Source organism: Sander vitreus, chromosome 21 (genome assembly GCF_031162955.1).
Source record: "Sander vitreus isolate 19-12246 chromosome 21, sanVit1, whole genome shotgun sequence".
In the NCBI taxonomy this organism is placed as follows: domain Eukaryota; kingdom Metazoa; phylum Chordata; class Actinopteri; order Perciformes; family Percidae; genus Sander; species Sander vitreus.
In genome coordinates this window covers 14,511,160-14,531,146 of record NC_135875.1, presented here as the reverse complement: position 1 = coordinate 14,531,146, position 19,987 = coordinate 14,511,160, and the positions used below count along the sequence as shown (strand labels likewise).

The 19,987-nt window shown below is 40.6% G+C and overlaps 3 protein-coding genes across 4 annotated transcripts; 2 read left to right on the top strand and 1 right to left on the bottom strand.

Moving 5' to 3' along the window:
* Positions 1-10,576: 10,576 nt before the first annotated feature.
* Positions 10,577-13,895, bottom strand: rexo4 (REX4 homolog, 3'-5' exonuclease). Its single transcript, XM_078279651.1, has 8 exons — positions 13,377-13,895; positions 12,939-13,282; positions 12,705-12,851; positions 12,057-12,250; positions 11,843-11,931; positions 11,678-11,752; positions 11,485-11,559; positions 10,577-11,273 (listed from the first exon to the last, which is right to left on the bottom strand). The coding sequence occupies exons 1-8, from the start codon at positions 13,599-13,601 to the stop codon at positions 11,121-11,123; spliced, it is 1,302 nt and encodes a 433-aa protein (XP_078135777.1). The 5' UTR covers positions 13,602-13,895; the 3' UTR covers positions 10,577-11,120.
* Positions 13,896-13,907: 12 nt separating this feature from the next.
* Positions 13,908-16,421, top strand: pigp (phosphatidylinositol glycan anchor biosynthesis, class P). 2 transcript variants are annotated; one of them, XM_078279654.1, is made up of 5 exons: positions 13,908-14,105; positions 14,508-14,598; positions 15,403-15,475; positions 15,622-15,740; positions 16,190-16,421. In XM_078279654.1, the coding sequence occupies exons 1-5, from the start codon at positions 14,094-14,096 to the stop codon at positions 16,303-16,305; spliced, it is 411 nt and encodes a 136-aa protein (XP_078135780.1). In that variant the 5' UTR covers positions 13,908-14,093; the 3' UTR covers positions 16,306-16,421. The 2 variants fall into 2 exon arrangements, with proteins under 2 accessions (XP_078135780.1, XP_078135781.1); XM_078279655.1 differs by having other exon boundaries at positions 13,909-14,262.
* Positions 16,422-16,659: 238 nt separating this feature from the next.
* LOC144536483 (putative nuclease HARBI1) lies at positions 16,660-19,036 on the top strand. Its single transcript, XM_078279652.1, has 2 exons — positions 16,660-17,760; positions 18,313-19,036. The coding sequence occupies exons 1-2, from the start codon at positions 17,076-17,078 to the stop codon at positions 18,741-18,743; spliced, it is 1,116 nt and encodes a 371-aa protein (XP_078135778.1). The 5' UTR covers positions 16,660-17,075; the 3' UTR covers positions 18,744-19,036.
* The last annotated feature ends 951 nt before the right edge of the window (positions 19,037-19,987 follow it).

The window sequence follows — 19,987 nt, the reverse complement described above, 5'->3', positions numbered from 1 at the left end:
ATGTCGGGAAAGAACTCTATTTTTGGACCAGGATAAATCTGAGCTAATATCCCTCCGTATTTCAAGTCTGGTTCTTAGAGAATTTGCATCAGGAGCAAATAGCTTTAACCTCCACACCTTCCCGACTCTCTATTAGGTAATTTAAACCTGCCTGCTCCTAATTAATGACGCTGGCCTTCCTGCATGATTAGGACCATTATGATCCGGCAGCAATGATGTGGTTCACGGGGCCAGACACACAAACGGGACGAGGGAAAAAGTATTACTGCACTGTCTCCTGACCTGTGAACTATAGCCTGCAATTAGACATAAATGAGTGGTAGGGAAGTCACAGATTAGACTCTCAACAGCCAGGGGGAGGAGGGAGAGAAGTTAGGTTTGAACGTGCAGAATCAAATAAGAGGACAGGGGAACAAAGAGGAGGATGGAAGGTGAGCCTCAAGGTTAAGGATTTCTAACACAGAGAATTTAAAAGGAGAATCAGCTCAATCGGGTAATGAATTAGTTGAAGGACAGAGGGAAAGTTCTCTGAAGATGGCGTGAGATGAGAGAGAAACCATCACGGCCAAGGAGAAAGGAAGGGTCAGAGGCAAGAACACACACAAACCCAGGACACGACAGATGCGTAGTTCAAGTACTGCCTCAAAATAGATGTATTCCCCCCTGTTGCTTAAACAGCAGCGTCCTCCTTTCGAGCCCCATCACTACTCTGCCAATCACATCCAATGACAGCTTGCCACTCTCTCTGGTGGGGAGGCTTTTTTTGTTGCTTAAATTGAAGGGGTGTTTTCTGGGTTACCCTCAATCTAAAAATAGCGCCAGCTGTAGATTTATAATGCAGGATTGGGGGGAAAAGCAGGGAGAGAGCAAATGGAGGAAGAGAGTTCTCATTAGGGGAAGAGCACGCCAAAGCAAGTTGTCAGAAAAAAGCGAGGCATGCTCTTGAAAGTGACGGAAGAAGAGGCGTTAGGGGGGGAAAAGATCACGTCTAGACATTGAACTGCCCCTATAGACTTCTTGGATCTCAGTGTCCTTCCTGTGGTTCTGCTCTAATGCTCATCTCTTCCTCACGCCACCTTCTCCTCTCCCTCGCTCATGTGTTTGTGTGTCAGCCCTCTAACCCTTCTCTTATGGTTCTTTTATCAAAACCTCCATTTTCAGGCCTTGACACTTCCCACAGTGCTAGCCACATCGCACGAATACACACACACACACACACACACACACACACACACTGAAGGCACATGCTAGTAAAAACAAATGCACAAAGCAATACAAACATGGATACAGTTGCTCACGCAGACAGACACACAATAATGCTGAGAGGCATGCACACACACACACACACACACACACACACACACACACACACACACACACACACACATTCCCCTCAGATGCATGAAACTGCTCTGATCTAGTGGTGTAGATGGGGAAACACCCACCATTTGGGCAATAAGGAATGTTAGGATTTATAAAAGGTTTTTTAATCAAATCTGACTGTGTCAAATTACAGCTCTCTTTGTGTTATAGCAGCTAGAAATAATTAGAAAAACACAGTATCCTAAAGAGGTTTATGAATCCAATTTGAACATTTTCCAGACATTCTGATTCCTCCGGATATTGATCAAAACACAAACAGGCTACAGAAAAAAAAATCGCAGTAATTGTGGATATAACGATACTTGTTGAATGTAGGCTAGACGCTTTTTTTTCTCTTTCTTTTAGAGCTGGCCAATGTATGCTCTGTTATTAGACGTGTAACCGCAGAATAAAGCCACCAAAATACAGACATATACACAGACACGGTTAATACTCACTTGCTTTTGGTTCAGGTTCGTTTCGAGTGCGTGCAGAAACACGCACATCAAGCTTAAAAGATCAATCAAAATGTAGTTTTCTTTGTTAGAACGCTCTTTCTTATGATTTCAGAGAGTATCCAGTTTCTCGCAGGCGGTTGATCTGGGTTTTTTTTTCTCTCTCTCCCCTGATTATAAGAAATGAAAATAGGATTGCGCGCGTCTGTTGCTGAAAATCTCGTTTTGACACCGTTATTGCCGAATGTTACACTAGCTTATGGTCATGCTGATGATGGCAACGGGATGAGTCTTTCGAATGATATGAAGCAGGAGTCCCCCTGAAAACTGGCTTTTATGCTATTTCCCTCGATTTCAGAGCCCCTGTCACTCCCACCTCTTTGTTATTGCCACAAAAAAAATGCCAGCTCTTGTTACAGTGTCTCTACGCTTCCAGGCGCAGGGTGTAGCTACCATTCAGCTCTTCCTCTGTCTCCCCCTGGCAAATGTTTCAATGGAGATGCAGCCTGTAGACACCTCTCTCTTTGCCTTTCCCTCTCTGTGTTCCTTTGGGGGAGCGTCACCTTCTGGACTATTTTTTTTTCCTTCAGACGATACATGTGGGCGGATTAAAGAACAAGACAGAGGGGTGGGAGGACCCCGGTGAATACAGAGGGTAATATATTATATGGCTGCTGAACTTCATAAATACATATGCTGTAAAAAAAAAAATAAAATAAAAAAAAATAAAAAAAAAAATACAGACAATACAAAATACACACACACCAGGCTATAAGAGGAAAGGCTGTGTTGATGTATTATCTATTTAATTGGTTGTGCCCCCCCACCCCTTCTTCTTCCTTCCCCACTTACACAGCCCACACATGCTCACCCTGCTGGACGGACGCACAAACACCATTTTGTCTACAGGTTCCTTGACTCTGGCTGACATCAGCAGTCATGTGGTAGCAGAGGAGCGACCAGGGTTTTATGACCGTGAGTGTGGAGTAATATGTTCAATAATAATAATAACAAGAGGAAAAAGAGGAACACACACTGTTTGCTCTGAAGGCTGTTCTTGACAAATGGATCTGTAAAAAATGTCACTATTTTAATTCTTCAGACATGACAAGCTGCATTACCATAAAAACTAACACGGTCTTTTTTTTCTTTTCTTTTTTTTTGCAGGAGGCCTACATAGGTCGTTGGCTACTCCAGTGGAAGTACAATGATGATGCACTTATTGACAGGAAACTCGGGGAGGAGTGCATGCCATCTCATAAAAATTACAACAAAGGCCAAAAGGCTTTTGCTTTGGTGCTTGTAGCATTTTCCTTTGACCACCAAATGTTCTTGTAAGAGCAAAGTGCGGATAGAACAAGGATGAGTAAAGGAGAAATGCAAGTTATTTAAAGTGCATTTAAAATGAGTGCAGATGAGATTATATAACTGCTTAATTTACTATTTAAAAATGCAAAAGGGCTTATGCTTACGGCACAAAAAAAGCCATTGAACTTGCATGTGTTGAGACTGGAGGAAAACCACGTGAATAGACTACCAAGATAAAGGCCAGGCTTGTCTCTGCTGTAAGGCTACAGTGCTAAACACAGAGCCACTGCCTTTATAACTCATAAAGCACTTCATTTCTTTAGTGAACCATACATCTTTCAATCATTTTGACAAACAAAAGTTGGGAGTTGTGTCAGCTGGCAGAGAGAGTGTGGTGGTAGATCATACAACAGAGAAGGGAGCTGTTTAATGCCGAAAAGTGAGAAAAGTTTAATATGTGCATAAACAGGAACTTTATAGCATGCAGAACCCAAAACAGACTTGGATTCTGGATATTCTGGATTGCAGATTCAAGCCTTTTTTGTGTTATTTTGGGGGGCTTTTATGGCCTACAGGATATAGCTTGAAGACAGGAAAGGGGAGAGCGAGGGGGTGACATGCAGCAAAGGCTTCGAACCCGGGCCGCTGCCAAGGACTCAGCCTACAAGGGGCGCACACTCTACTGTGTGAGCTAGAGGTCACCCCCTTATTTGTGTTCTTGAATAAATGTTCCCTACTTTTTTACTTTGTATTATCACTGACCTGTTATGGGAGCTTGTTTCCATTGATGTCCATGGATTTTTTCTTCTTCAGATTTTATCCCCCCAGAAGCTACATGTCTGGCTAAGGAGTCCATAAGCAAGACATGTTCATTGTAAGTCACTCTATAAATGATCTCATGATATGTAAATATGAAAGTATTTTTAAAGCTGCTTTTTTTCTCTGTATGTGTATTGTATATCTAATAGTCACACCTTATGTGGTTCCCAACCAATACCTATACTAAGTGTGAGGTTTAGAGCTTTATTCTGCACCCTCAGGAAACAATGTATAACTCTAGTCTGCACTATATCACTCCTTGTTCATTTACAGCCCTTCAAATCCGTGCAGGAGCGGTCATACACATGATTTATACAGGTATACTACTCCATAATTCTTAGAAAATTCAAGCTGGTAAAACAGCAGCCAGAGCCCTTCCAGCAGAGTCTGTAGGAGTTTTTTGTATCCAGTATTTATAGAATTTAGCATCCAGTATGTTAAAGGTAATACAATAACAAGACTCAGACTCTACAGCCATGCTAGCAGCTTTATAAGGCTGTACTTATGCACAGTGGTGCTAAATGCTAATATCAGCATGCTCAATGTGACAATGCTGTGTTAGGAAGGTAAAATGTACTGTACCAGGATCACGTTCTTAGTTTAGCATGTTAGCACTTAACATATTGCACTGCCATGTTTCTATAGCCCAAAACGGAGAAACCAAACATGCCCTCATTGTCGAGAGGGCCTTTTATGCTTTTACGTTACCTGAAGGCCACCATAGTTTCTCCTACACACTTGGAAAGGGAGGGGTGAGGGGAGGAGTATTCAGCCGGTTTCAATCTGCAACCTCACAACTAGATGCCACTAAATCTACACACTGGTCGTTTAATAATTCGAATTTACTATCAAGGGGCCTTGAATATCGGAAGCAAGTTTCATTGCAATCCATCCAATAGTTGCTAAGAGGTTTGACTCTGAACCAATAACGTCAACCTGCTGGTGGTGCTAGAAGCAAAGCTAGTTGTGTTAATCCTCTGGGGAACCTCTGGAACAAAATTGCCAGGCAATCCATCCCATTGTTGAAATACAGTATTTCTGCCTGGAGCAAAGCGGTGGAACAACCGACCGACTGAGCGACATTGCCGGCCATACAGTAGAGTCGCTAGCATGTATCAGCTAAAAATGAAATTAACATACAACATTTGCATGTTCAAAGGCAACATTCTCAGCATCAAAGTAAAAGGGAATTCACCCTCAGCGGTCACCAGACCAGAGCAGATGTAGCAAGAAGTCATCTACAGAAAGTAGCTGACAGTGTTTCTTCATCAACCTGCATAAATACTGAATGCTCAACTTTGTTAGTCCTAAGCCAGCGCAGACACATCCACAGTCAGTCTCTTGGCGGCAGCATGGCGCAGCTCATGCATAAGGAAGTAGTGAGCAGCAGACCTGAGGAGACATTTTTTGAAGAGAAGATTTTCAAGCACTAATGGAGGAAAAAGCAGATCTGTGAGGATGTCCTCAGCCTCTCGGTTCAAAATTATTACCAGTAAATTTTATCATCATTATTGTATGGTTAGACATTATGTTATGCAAAGGAAAAAGGGTTGCATGGAACAACAAACAGTGTCTACAGTAGACTATCTTTGCAGTATGTTTAATAAAGTTACACAGATGGGGACTGTACTGTGGGGTAAACAGAAATGGTTGCTGGCCTTGAGGATGCAAAGACTAATTGACAATGAGAAACCGGTTGTTCAATCCTTATTGATCTTGTCTATCACTAAACTGAAAAACAGTGTCCACTAACTCTGTGCTTCCCGTGCTTAGAAAAAAAAACTTCACATGATCTTCAGGTCTGTAACATGTTTTTTACGCTCACTGGAAGCTGGTTGCAAAGGTCGGGGATACAAAATAGATTTTGGTACAAGACGGACAAATCAAACTGCAGAGCTGCTGATTGCTGCGTGTTTAAAAAAAAACAGAACACATAACAAATGTTAATATTGATTGTAATCACTTGAGACAATGTGCAGTAGAATGGAAAACTGTGAGCTATTGAATTATGAATCAAATGCCATGTTTGCAACAGCAGTAATGCCTCCAAACCCATCATGACATTTGTTAAATGCAGTCCTATCACCATGTATTTCCAGCACTGCAGTTATTATGAGGACAATACAAAGAGACTCTACAGTTCTCCAGAGCGGTGTGCTACAGCTTCATTGTGTTATGCACTATTGAGAAGTATTAATTACCTGACTAATTTAAGAATTAAAAGACATAAATAATGCATTGTATTATAATAGTGCACTTGCTCTTGGGGGAATTGTTGGGGTCTCTGTACATTATAGTGTGTGTTCTGTTAGGATTTGACACTATAAATACAATTTAATTATTATGAAAATGTAACCAAAACCTTACTGATACCATAGTTTTATGAGTACAGTACATTCCACTGTGTGTTTAACATTGATTAAACAGGATTTTTGGGGTGTTCTGCAGATTTGACACACGTTCTTCCAGACTCTATTGGCTGCTATCACATAAAATCATAACATACAGACCTGATAATCATTCATTCACATCATTGTCTTCACAATAAAATGGTTTTTTTTAAGTTCTCTTGAGTAGTGTTTGATTACTGTGTACTGTATCCAGATTTCCTGGAAATAGTTGCTTGGCAGATGTATATTGAATAACAGCGTTCATAAAATATCCCTTTGCAGTATGAACCTTGGCCCAATCATCTTCTTATAATCAGTCTCTATAACCAGATGTTAAACCACAACTGTATTTTGCAGTCATAAATAAATGAGTGATTAATCTCTCGAGAGCATCTAGGTTTTACATCTTTTGTTCATGGAGAATAGCCTTTTATAATACACTCAGTAGTCGGTTTGTTATGTACACCTAGCTAAAACTTATGCAGTCTAATACAGACGTCCTGCAATATATTCTAACTTAAAGCGCCCATATTATGCTCATTTTCAGGTTCATAATTGTATTTTAAGGTTGTACCAGAATAAGTTTACATGGTTTAATTTTCAAAAAACACCATATTTTTGTTGTACTGCACAGCTCTCTCTCACTGCTGCAGATCCTCTTTTCACCTGGTCTCTCTTTTAGCTACAGAGTGAGACCTCTTTTCTTCTTCTTCTTCTGTACTATCTTTGATTGCACTGGCACATGCACAGTAGCTCAGATGTAGATCATGTGAGCTAGCTAGCTCCATAGACAGTAAAAGAAAGGCTGTTTCTCCAACTTCGGTCAGTTACAAGACAGGATTAGCTGGGAGACTTCTAAATGAGGGCGCACATGTAAGTAGTTCTTTTGTAGATTATGGTGAACTTGTGTGTGTTGTAGCAGTGCTTTGCTATTGAGAACGAGGTTGCATGCTAATGCTACGAGCTAACAGTTGTGGTTAGCCAGCTTGTGCACGGCACGGCTTGTGACATCACAAGCCGTGCCGATTTTGAACAGCTCACTCGGAGACTGAACGCAGGACACATTCAGAAACTGTATCTCACTCAAAACAGCATGGATGGATTTTTTACAAAGTTTGTATGTGTGTGGAAGCACCAGAGATACAGAAGAACACCCCAAATCCCAGAAAAAGTGTTTTCTTCATAATATGGGCACTTTAATGAAAGTTACATTTACTTTTTGTTGAAAGGGTTTTAGAGAGGTTTTGATTCAACTTCATGGTCATTTTGGAGGCTGTAGTTTGTGGCAGGGACATTGGTGAACATACAAATTGTAAACAAACAAAATTGCAATACATGTGAGCCTTTGTAAACGTGACAATAGCATGAAACTTGCATATTCAGTATACATTTTCACAAATTGCACTAGGCCTAAGCTGTGTCTGTCTTGCAGTCTATTTTTTTGTTGAGCATAACAACACACAAGTACACTCTATTTAAAGAAAGCGTAAAGTTAAGATAACCTAGATTCAAGAATAATCAAACTTTTATCAACTATCTTCAGTAATACATTTCCTATAATCTATCAGCTGGTTCAACTCCCCGTACGGACCAAAATACGGAGGTGGGCTGGTAGCTGGAGAGGTGCCAGTTCACCTCTTGGGCACTGCCAAGGTGCCCTTGAGCAAGCCACCGAACCCCCCCGAACCACTCAGGGCGTCTGTTCAGCAGTCACAGCCCACTCACTCTGACATCTCTCCATTAGTGCACGTAAAAGGACCTGAGCCTGTGTGTGTGTGTGTGTATTTCAGGCCGGTGTGTAGTGTGTAATAACAACAGAGTGTAAATTGTAATTTTCCCATTGGGGATCAATAAAGAGTATAAATTATAAATCTACTCTGTATCGTCTTCTCATCTTCTTCTTCTGACTTGACCTGTCTTTAAATGTTGGACCACAAGGGGGAGACATGACATAATTGGCTGCATATACAGTAAGGGGATTCCAGTGAGGAGTTATCTCTGCTATTCTGTTGCACCACAACCTGGACCTTTAGCCATAAAAAGACATGAACCTCCCCTCACCAGTAAAATAATTTCTATGACCTTCCAAAAAAATTTGGAAAAAAAGGCATGACCACCCCCAACAATTTATCAATACCTTCTGTAGTGGTTTGCACTTTGCAATAGACAGTTTCCCATTGTTTTTTAACAGCCATGATATACATCACTAAACCTCTGCATTCTCATCTGACGCATCCCACTCCTCTGTTATGGTGTGGTGGCCATTTCAGTAGATTTACTCACTAACATTGTTGTGGAAACACAATAAGCATGGAAACTAAATGCGCACTTCCTGCATTACTGCATTACTTCAAATACTAAGTGATTCCTCTAGTAAACTAGTATTCACTTGAAATAAAACAATAAAATATTGAGACCATTCAGCAAGGCACTCTGGGTAACATTCAACACACAAACTGGTTGCTATGGACTCGTCACTAGACTTCATCCACTTCGCCGTTTAAACAAAGTGGAATAAACGTATAAAAGTCCAAATCTACACAAAACCCGCAATCAATTAGTAAGCTGACATCAAATGTGGCATTTAGGAAACCTTTATTGCAACCTTGGCACGGTAAGATGTTCAGACATAGTACAACAGTCAGTTTCATTTTTTACGTCCTGCTGCTGCCATCGTCAGCCAGGAAATACTTTTTTTTACTAAAGCAGTATATGAAATCAGATGTATTACCTACCACCATTTAGTTGTTTTGTGTTATTTAAGATATTTATACAATATCTGATCATGTCAGACATAATTATTCCACCCTAACCCTAATTTTTTAAACAATGCAATTATCCATTTCAGCCACCAGGGGGCAGCGCTCCCTGCTCCATATGTCTATGCCCTGCCCCACAGCAAACTCATGGGTCAGCTACGATACCCATTAGCAGCACCTGTGAGTTTATCACGTGTCAGCGAAAACTCAAAAGGCGGAGCAGTATGTCCTGTATGTCCCTTACCGGCTAACGTATTTCAAGATGGCGCATGAATATGGAGAGTCTACCCAAAGCCCGTCTACGGCAAGCCGTTCCACTCCCTATTCAGCCCCATTGTACCTACTTTGGTTGCAGTTCCACCAGAGTTCCACTGGGGGTGATCGCGGTCCAGTGCTAAATGAATGGGACTCTATGGAGCTAGACGGCTAAATTTGTCTCTTTTGCCTGATTGTCGTTGAGAAATCTCAGATTTGATTGTAGTTTTTGCAAGTTCAACATGGATTATAGGTCAAAAGTTGAATGAACGAGTACTTATACCCTTTCGATTTGTTACAGGTTGAGTCGTTGTTGCCCATAACACGCTAGCATTCTGCTAATGAATGCTGATTGGTCAGTGAAGGACTGCATCCGAAGCAGAGCCAGAATGTCAGAGTGAATATTTCGGCGTGGTCTTTAAAACATTAGCAAACTTCTTTCTAGCACGTGTATTAACAGGGAGAGCCTAACCTGTCAGCTGTGTTGTCGATGCCTCGAGAGAAAAAAGAGCTTGCCGTAAAGCAGTATCTCTGGCCGTATGTATGTGTATGACGTCATTGACATTTTAAAAGGCTTTTTAGAACAAAAAAGCCACTTTAAAAAAAATCTAACACCCAGCAGTGTGTATTTTCTTAGCCTCCCCTTTCGAATGCAACATTCAAATTACTAGACAAAAAATGATATCCTGAGAAAAGTGGATTTTGAGGGGTATAGCTCCATAGAGTCCCATTCGTTCTGCACTGGCCTGTGAGCGCCCCCTATATGGAACTCTGGTGGAACTGCAACCAGCTCAGAAGCCGGAAGTATCGAGAGTGGAACTTCTTCCCTTATTAGAAATTCTTTGGTCTACCCCAGTTCATGCAAACGCAAATGTAAAATTTCAAGCCAAAAGAAATACTTGGAATTGATGGTGGAAGTAAATATTCCTAAAAAAAAAAAGGACAAGTTTGTGAACAGGCAACACAGATTTTGATAATCAACTAAACACCTTACACACTGGACCTTTAAGACAATTATTTTTGGTATTACAAGTTTTCTGAAATGTAATGTTTAAGTATGCAATGAGGCACACTCAACTAACATGTTTCATTTTGTTGCCATATCAGAGTCAAAGATTTTTACAGAAGGAATTTTGCATATCTTTGTATTACTCCATAAAGCCATTAAAAAGGAATTGTTGCCATGTTGAGACAAAAAAAACAGCCAAAATAGGAGATATAGCCTATATACAATATAGTTACAGAAATAAGTTGTTTTATTACTTTTTAAAACATTTAAGGCAACCAGGAATCACATTACTACAAACCAGGTCATGAGAAACCAAAGATCTAAAACAATTTATACAACACTGGAACCGTCATGCTAAAATAACAGACTGTGTGCTAATGGACAAACGATTTTGAGTTCTCATGAGCACTCTGGATTGGATGATTTGAACACCTGCCTACTGACTGCTGGTAATAACATGTTGGGAAATTATGTTCTGGGAATATTTGAGGAAATGGCTGCAAGGATCAGTGTAAATAAAAGCTCCATGATCTCTCAGATGTTGCAATCCCTGTGTGAGGCACAGTCTGGGATACTCAAGCAGAACACTCTTGGCTTTATGTGAATCTTGGCAAGAACAATCAAGTCTTTCACATCCTGGAAATGTGTTGACTGGCGAGCCACCTGTCCAAAACACTTTAACTGGACATCTTTCCAAACCTCATTTCAGTCAGGGCTGCTCTAATCCACAGACAACCTGTTCTCTTGCATATGTGTTCTAAATTCATAGACCCATGGGATTCTTGTTCTTGGGAAACTTGGGCTTTCTCACACTCTTCTTGGATGAGTCTTTGTTGTTGCGACTGGCTTTAATCTCTGCTTCCCACTGTTTTTTCACCATTGTGTAGAGCCTCATGGTGGCCTGTGCATCTTGGACCTGGTGGACAATGAAAGAAGAGAGGGGGAGATCAGTCCGAGATGCTACATTTCCATGTTTTAATAGGTATTATTTGTAATTTTTTGTTTTCTAATGGTTATTAATGTCAGCGAAAGGCATTGCATTATTACGTAATTTTTTTTAGAGGTGGGTGTGAATGTGTCACAGTTTGAAAACAATAAGTTGAGCGATGTTTGTGTTGAAGACTTACAGATGAATGTTCACCCTGTTGGACCTTAACGTTGAGTATTTCTCTACAGAGGAGTTTCAGCGAGGGTCGACCACTCTAAAAAACAAACAATAAAAAATAAATAAATAATCACAAAATAAAACACTGATTCTGAGAATTGGTTCAGGGAGGTCCACTGGCGCATGGTTTGTCAACTTTAAAGTGGTATAAATACCTTAACAGCTTTCTTAAAAGGTTTGTACTTCTGAGTGTCCCGGATTTTCTTTTTTGGATGATCCAAGAGTAAAATCTGAAACGGGAGTTTTAGTTTGGTTTACAAGTGCTTACATTTATTTTGAAAATGTTTGTAATTCCCTCTCAGATAGGACATCCAGGCTACCTTTAGGTCATTGTGTATGGCATGTCCAACCACAATTCTGCCTTGCAGGATCTCAGCAACCTCTCTCTGCACAGTCTGTAAATCCTCTCCTGCAGTGAGGCAAACATGGATAATGAATTATGGTCTAACAGTACATGAATATTTTTAAGCTATTATGTGTTTCAGATTCTCACATCGTTGTTTATCGTTCATTAAAACTACCTCCATGACTCACCCTTTTTGATGTCCTCTGGTCGGATGCCACTGACAGCTGTCCTGTAGTCTGTCACCTTCTCTGTGGGTTTCACAAATTTGTCATAGATGCATTTCCCAAAGTGGTTCACGAGGGACACGCGAGCCAAGATGCTGTCCTCTCCATCAGGACCGACTCCCACCATCTCACAATCAATGGCCACGGCTCTGGTGAGGCTAACAGTTGGCCAATGGCAAACAGGGCGATAAGAGAGAGGACAGTCGTCACTACTACGTCAACCTGCCTGAGGAAGAACTGTTGTCTCTGTTTTTGTTACATTTTGTTACTCAGAATCAGCTTTATTGGAATAGTATGTGTACACATGCGAGGAATTAGACTCTTGTAAAACATTTTTTATCCCTGTCTGTCTATATTGTGACATGTATCTTTGCTGGCAATGTTATGCACTAAAATCAGACCAACATATGCAAAAACAGCAGATTGGTCCTTTTTAAAAGGCACAGACAACACTGCAGCTAGACTGGTGGCAATGCTGCATTCAGGTTGCAACTTGTAATCGATTGAATTTCTCAGACTTTAACAGTCATTACACTTTTACCAGTAAGACATGAACTCTTTTGTAGCACATCAGTGTGGCTACAAAATTACGCAGACTTTGTCCTCACTCACCCTTCAAAGGCTTTCTCCTTGACCAGGGCGCTCTCTGTGTCCTTATTTTGGTGAATGCCCTGCTTCTTCCTCATGATCTCCGCTGCCTCTGCTCCCACTGTTGCCTCAATGTCGTCAGGGTCTACATCGTCGAACCAAAGGTCCGCTCTGCAATAGCACAGAACAGGAAGAAGTTAGCAGCCACAATTCCTCTTCACCTACAGTAAAGCAGAATGTAGTTCTGTGTATACTTACTCTGTAGGTTTCCTCTCTTCAACCACAGGTTTCTTTTTCTTGGCTGCTTGCTCGCCGTTTGACTTTCCACTGTCCTTTTTCCTTTTTGGAGCAGCAGACGGTTTTGTCTCTGAGAGAGCTGGAACCTTTGAGTTCACCGTTGAGTCCTTAGGGGCAACACTTTCTGGAGGAACAATTTTGTGCTTCACTTTGTTGTCTGGGAGAGACATTGTTCGTCTGGGAGAGACATTGTTCTTGGAAATATTTTTAGAAGATTTTTCTTTAGCCTCCTGTTTTTGTAGAGCACCATTCGGAGGTTTTGGTGTCACAGGCTGCTTCTTCTCCGGTTGACTGGCCTTTAACACCTGTGGAAAGATGAGGGTTAGGGTTAGTACAAAAGTACTGAATGTGACATGTTGACAAGCTACAGAGACAGACAAAACTCTTTTAAAGACAAACCTCTTGTAATGCCTTCCAGTTAGCAGAGAACTGCAGGCTATCTTTCGGAGGTACTGCTTGCTGAGCTGGAGCTTTTTCTCGGATCTTGGGTGGTGGCTGTATCTGTTTAAACTTCACTTCCATCCACCGTTTCCTTCTCTTTTTCGATGTGCATATTTTCTCTGTGGACGTGGGTTGTTTTGTTTTAGCAGTGAAGTCTTTTTTCTTTGCCTTCACCTTTGACATTATGGCCACTTTCAGTGAAATATTTTACATTTATTTGGTTTAAGTCTGCTAACCGTACTTAGCCACGCTGGACCGTCAAAGCTTCGACACTTAGTTACCAGGTAACTTAAAAAAAAAAAAAATAACAGTTACGCCTTCTCACCAACAAATAAGTACGTTTACCGTGTGGTCGAACCGACGCAGATAAATTGTTAGGATGTTTTTCTTGACTGCTGAGAAAATTGATCAGTAGACTTCAGGTGCTGCAAAGCCATGCTGAAATGTGTATTTCCGAGATGTGCAGCAGCCAAATGTGTCCGGTGAAAACAAAAAACAAATCGTAACGAAAATGTACTAAGCTAAACAATCTCAACGACTATGTTGCAGTTTTCAACTAAAATTAACTCCAATTTATATGTTAATACGTAAAAAAAGAAGCTTTTTCTTTTGCTTCTTATTCCAAATGCGGAAACTCGGTTTGTGTCAAACGTTTCAAATCGGACCGAAAATCATATGGGACCAAATGTAGGCATAATGTTCGATGTGTGACAGCACGAAAAAATTGGAGTAAAAAACGGTTTCGATTGAAATTTAGATTTTTAACGGGTTTTTGTTGTTTTTACTTATTCTTTTCTCACATTTTGGATAAATACTTCGTGACGTATTTGTCGAGGACATCTTGGTAAATAACCAAAGCTCTCAGTATAGGTTGACAGGAACATGCTCAGAGAGATGTACTCGGGCTACTACTAACGTTGGCTAGCTAAAGTTACTAATGTTAGCTGTTAGCTAGATAAACCAAAAATATACGTGGTTATAAGTTGTAACTCCAGCTAACTTTGGGACTGAAGGCTTATATATAATAGTCTTTGAATTTTGTGAAAATTGTGACACTTGTTCATTGTACCTTTCTATGTTTTGTTGTAGTTTCAGATAATGGTGGCAAACTCTCCCTCTCCTCTGCCTGAGAGGGCCATTTATGGGTTTGTCCTTTACCTCGGCTCACAGTTTGGCTTCTGTAAGTATTGTCATTTCACTCTTCCAATATTGAAATGTTAAACATGTCTAATTAAAATGGAAAATCCAGCAGAGACAGTCACATAATTTCCATGTACACATGATATAACACAAACTACCTATCGTTCTTTTACTGGTCAGCTGAAGAACTGGCTCATTGATAACCAGATATGTGCACATTAGACTGCTGACTGCCTGTTGACTTTTGCTGCCTGCCTGCAGATTTGTTTTGTCATGTTGCTTGCTGTATGATGTGATGTGTTTGTTACTTGTTGTTGTGCATTGTCTGTTTGTTTTTGAATGTTGGTCTGTGTATGTTGCTCTTATATGTTGACTCTATTGTCATTTTATTGTATTTCATTTATTTTAAGTTGCCATTTTCAAACTGGCCAGGGACAACAGATAAAAATTAGCCTGCTGAGCTAAATCTGGCTCATTTACAGTTGCTTTGCTGTTGATTAATGAGCATTGTCCCTCTTATAAAAGAAAAGAAAAAAAACATTCCAGTGGGCTTAAAACAATTGCAATCAGAACAGAATTTAAAAAGAAACGAGGTTAAGACTCTTAATTTGTGGCCATTGTTGCATGTTTTTGACATTTTGTGCAGAGTGTTTTGCTTGAGGTCAATTCAGACAATTTTTATTTACTGTTTTTCTGTGACATACTGTGGGATATACAGTGTATATTTATTAAAGACGACAAGTGTGTGTGTGTGTGTGTGTGTGTGTGTGTGTGTGTGTGTGTGTGTGTGTGTGTGTGTCATTGACTGCAATATGACATTTACTTTGCTTTATTTTCTTCACAGTTCTGTTTTGCCTGTGGGCATATATACCAGAGGAGTGGCTTCATTCAATAGGGCTCACTTACTGGCCTCAAAAGTAAGTAGAAACCTTTGACCAGATTGTAAAAAGAGTCCCCTCTCTTGACTTTTAAATAAAACAGTGTACCTCAGGAAATATTACCACCATTACCACATTACAAATGTTATGATACGTTAACTGAAACATTTGTCTTTGTTGTGCAGATATTGGGCCCTTGCTGTGCCAATCTATCTGCTGGTTGCATTAGTGATCACTGTGGTGTTGCTGTTTGGAGTGAACATGAACAACACGGCTCCACTTGACTCCGTGGACATCATCACAGGTGAGGATGTTGCCATAGGCTCATTGTGACCTACTAGTTAGGTGACAATGCACCAGTGTAGCAACATTACCGGCCCCCTTATTCAGTAATTAGTGCTACAATTAGAGATTATAATATACCTAGTCTCTTTTTCAGCCGGATGTCCATCACATTCCGCTTTCTTTGTGTTGGCGTTCTAAACTCTGGTTGATTTTATGAGGACTATGGTTAACTGCTCCTCAGATCTCTGCAGGGTAAATCCAGACAGCTATCTGTCCAATCTGAGTTTTCTGTTGCACGACCAAAACAACCTTTGAACGTACACGTTCCACCAAAACAAGACATGTCGTAGATGATTGCTATTATCGGGCCACATTACATGAGAAAACACTCAAATGTTTAGAGGATTTTCTCATGGAGTTCTGAACTTCCCAACCCTAACGCCCTTTAATATTTACTTTCTGTCACAGATGTGTATGCTCAAGGACAGAGGACAACAGACTGCCGCAAGGGGGGAATACCCAGACTGAAAGATGTTTCCATCAGTGAAGTCAACAAAATGTTCTATTTGTCGCCCAAGCTATAACAAACAGGAACTGATTTTAGATGGATGCAGAGTAGAGGTGAAGCTGCAGGGGATTTATTATGGTGTAACTGTTTACCTTTTGTTTATAAAGGAAGGATTCTATTTATGCAACATGGGGTGAAGATGCACTCAAAGAATTTACTTTTTCTGATTTACACACAAAATGTTGTGCTTTGTGTGTTAATAACAGTAATGTGTTGAATGTGATGATACGTCACAATACGAACAAATTAACCAAATAACCTAAATTAACCTGCATACCACTAGTTATGATATTATTGTAAAATACATTCATCTGATTGGTCTAAATCACAACCTGCAGCACTGATCTACAACTAAGGGCCCAAGTATGTGTTTTATCATTTATTATAGCGTGGTACCTGCCTTCCCTCTTTTTTTCCACTTCTCTCACAGGTAACTCACTTTATAGAGATACAATACATTATCTACAGTATAGGGTTCCCACTTGTGATAATCTGAAGAATATCATCTAATTTTACTGAGGGGAAATCAGCACTTCTTCCTAACCCATCTACAAGTCTGTTCTATCTGTGCTAAAACCATTCCTGTCCACTGGGTGGCGATAAAGAACAGGTTTGCCCGCTGCCTCAACAACAACAAGAACAAGAAGAAGATCGTGCTTCCATGGTTCTGGATGATACCGTTTTTTGCTACGGTTTATCATTTATTCTGTAACCTTTTGTTGGAACTTTTCTTCCCGAGTTACACGTGTATTTATTTAAACGTACTGCTGCAGTAACGGTAAACGCATGGCCTTCGCTCTGCCGGTGTGGCTCGCGGTCCAGGAAGAGCTCCTCGGACACGAAGAAGCGGACTGTGCGGCTCCGAGCTGTTTCGACGAGTTCGACGATGAAGCTTTGTTCAAGATGTTTCACCTCACCAGGCCCTGCATCGCTTTCATCACAGACACTGTCCGCGTCCGCATGAAGAGCGTCGCTCTGAAGAAACCCGCACTGTCCGTGGATGCGACGGTCATGGTGGCGCTGAACTATTACGCACATGGAGTTTTCTCCGCCGACATCGCACAGAGATTCGGGCAGAGCCAGACGGAATGCCTCGTGATCATTTCCGATGTCTCCAGGATCATCGCGGGGATGTGTGAGACGTTCATCTCATTCCCCCAAATCCGGGAAGCCAGAGCCAATGTCGCCCTCAGGATTGAGAAGTTATGCGGGATCCCTAAGGTGCTGGGCGTCCTGGCTCCTGCTCACTTCAAGATCAGAGCTTCTCCATACGAGAAGGACTCTTTCAGGTCTTTTGTCAACACCTTCGGTTACACATCTGTGGTGAGCCAGATCATATGCGACTCCGACGGAAACATACTGAGTGTTGAAAAATGTTGTGTGGGCAGCACTATTGAGCAGGAAATGTGGGAGTCGTCGTTCAAAGGAAGGGAAATGGAGGAGGACCTGCACGGACCCTATTGGCTTATTGGTAAGATATACAAAACAAATGGGAAAACAAGACTGGTGACATCCTGTCTGGATGTTATAATTGGTGTTCTGCCCTCTGACACTTTAAAGACAATATTTCATTACTTCATTTCACGGTATAATTGGCACACACACCTGTACGCCTTGTCAATTCACAGAAAAATCAAGTACATTAAACAGGTATTTTGCTTTGTATCTTTTTAAAGTATAATACTCAATTTTGACTTAAAAAAATCTAAAATCAAGGTCCACTTACTAGCTTCTTCCAGAGCTGATACATTGCCACTAGCATTTTGTAACAATTCATGCAATGCAGTCATCAGAATCACTTCTATATGTTAATTTGAATGTAAACAATCCTTTTAGTTTTAAACACGACTGCCTTAAGCACACAACTTCTGTTTTAATCATGCAATTTCTTTAGAGCAGGTTTACAGTTTCTCAGCTTTGTGTAATGAATTCTGCTTCACTGCAAGGCTGGTTTGTACCCTTCACAATACATACTACATGCTTAGTTTTTATTAATCCCATTCTCTCCTACCTTCATCCAAAGGTGGGAAAGGCTACCACTTAAGCAAACATGTCTTGACTCCCGTGTCAGAACCTGCTAATGACACTGAGATCCGCTTCAATGACGCCCACACGAGGATCCACAACGTCATGCGGACAACGCTCGGCTCCATGAAGAGGCGTTTCAGGTGCCTGATGCAACTTGGTTTTGCACAGGAAGGCTCTTTGGACAAGAAGTCCAACATTATCAAGACGTGCAGTGTCCTGCACAACATTGCTAAGAAGTTCTCAGTCCCTCCCCCACCTGTAGCTGGTAAAATTGAGCCCCTGCATCCAGGCAAGCAGCGTGCAGTGCCAGACGAGATCAACCTAGAGGCCATAAAAGCCAGACAGGAACTCATCAATAGTATCTTCTCTATTGCCCCCAGTAGCAAAGACCCACCGAGTATAGGCATCACTGAAGAGGATGTGTAAGCAGAGTTGGTGTGATATCTGCGCTAGGAAGCAACAGATAGTCAATGTACATTATGGACAAATGTTGGACCTAAAACCCATCTTATTATGCACGATTTTAGATGTTTGTTGCTGTTCTGTCAGTTTGACACTCATTTGTAAATGTGGCAGCATACTTGGTTTTTCATCTCATTTGCACTCTTTGTAAAAACACATTTGGGTATTTTTGTTTATAAAAAATATTTTATTTCTTAAATAGAAATTATTCTTTTCTAACTACATTTCTTATTGTTAATAAATGTAATTTGAAAACATTCTTCGGTCATCTGGAGTGTTTCCCTCACATAATAATAATGATAATTTTACATTTTATAGATGAAAGGAACAGAAATGTACAAGTTAAAATCAGAAAAGTGCTATGCATGTACAGTAAATATATATAAAATGTTTTTCATATTTACGGTTTATATAACAATACCACATGTAGAATGTTTAGAATGTTTTTCATTAAGTGCTTAAAAGACTGACTTCAGTGCTAGCAATCTTGTTTAGTTTAGGCATTTGTTTTACGAAGTTCTCGGAGTGCAGTGGCATTGGCGTATATTATGTCTGCATTCTCATATATGTGCTCTTCAGTCTTCTCATTTGGCTGCAGACAGTCCATGATGCATTGGTGCAGAAAAACATACTGGGACTGAAAAGAAATTTGCAGGTCATTTGAAAAGCAGAACTTTGTGTGTAGAGTGTTTATGCTCACGCTATTTCCTGGCTGACACTTCCTCGTATGTTTACAAGCCTCAGTTTCCTAATGTAGGCTAAGCTTTTGTGTTTGGACTTATAATTCAGTGTCACAAAGAATGTACATATACAATGAATAATGTGCATATAACACACCTTAGTGCAGTGAGACCTACATTAATATGAAATTAGTATTTTTTTTTATAAATATTGTGTAAAAGATTTGACTTTGACAAAGTTTAAATGGGATGATAGAAAAGACTTTCAGACCCATGTTTAATAAGGATGGAAACTACATGGAAAAATAAGCAAAGCGTACATATGCTATAGTATCAGTGCTTGTACTGTATCACAACCTGTGTCTAAAAATCAAGTGACTCAACCATAAACGGGTACCTAACTAAGGAAGTGGTAGATCAGTTTTACCTCTGTTTGCACCATGTATGGTCGGTTCAGTCTCATCTTGTGCACAAAGCCATGGATGCCCACTGCTCTTTCTTTCTCTAGCTGCTGAAGCAGCACATCCA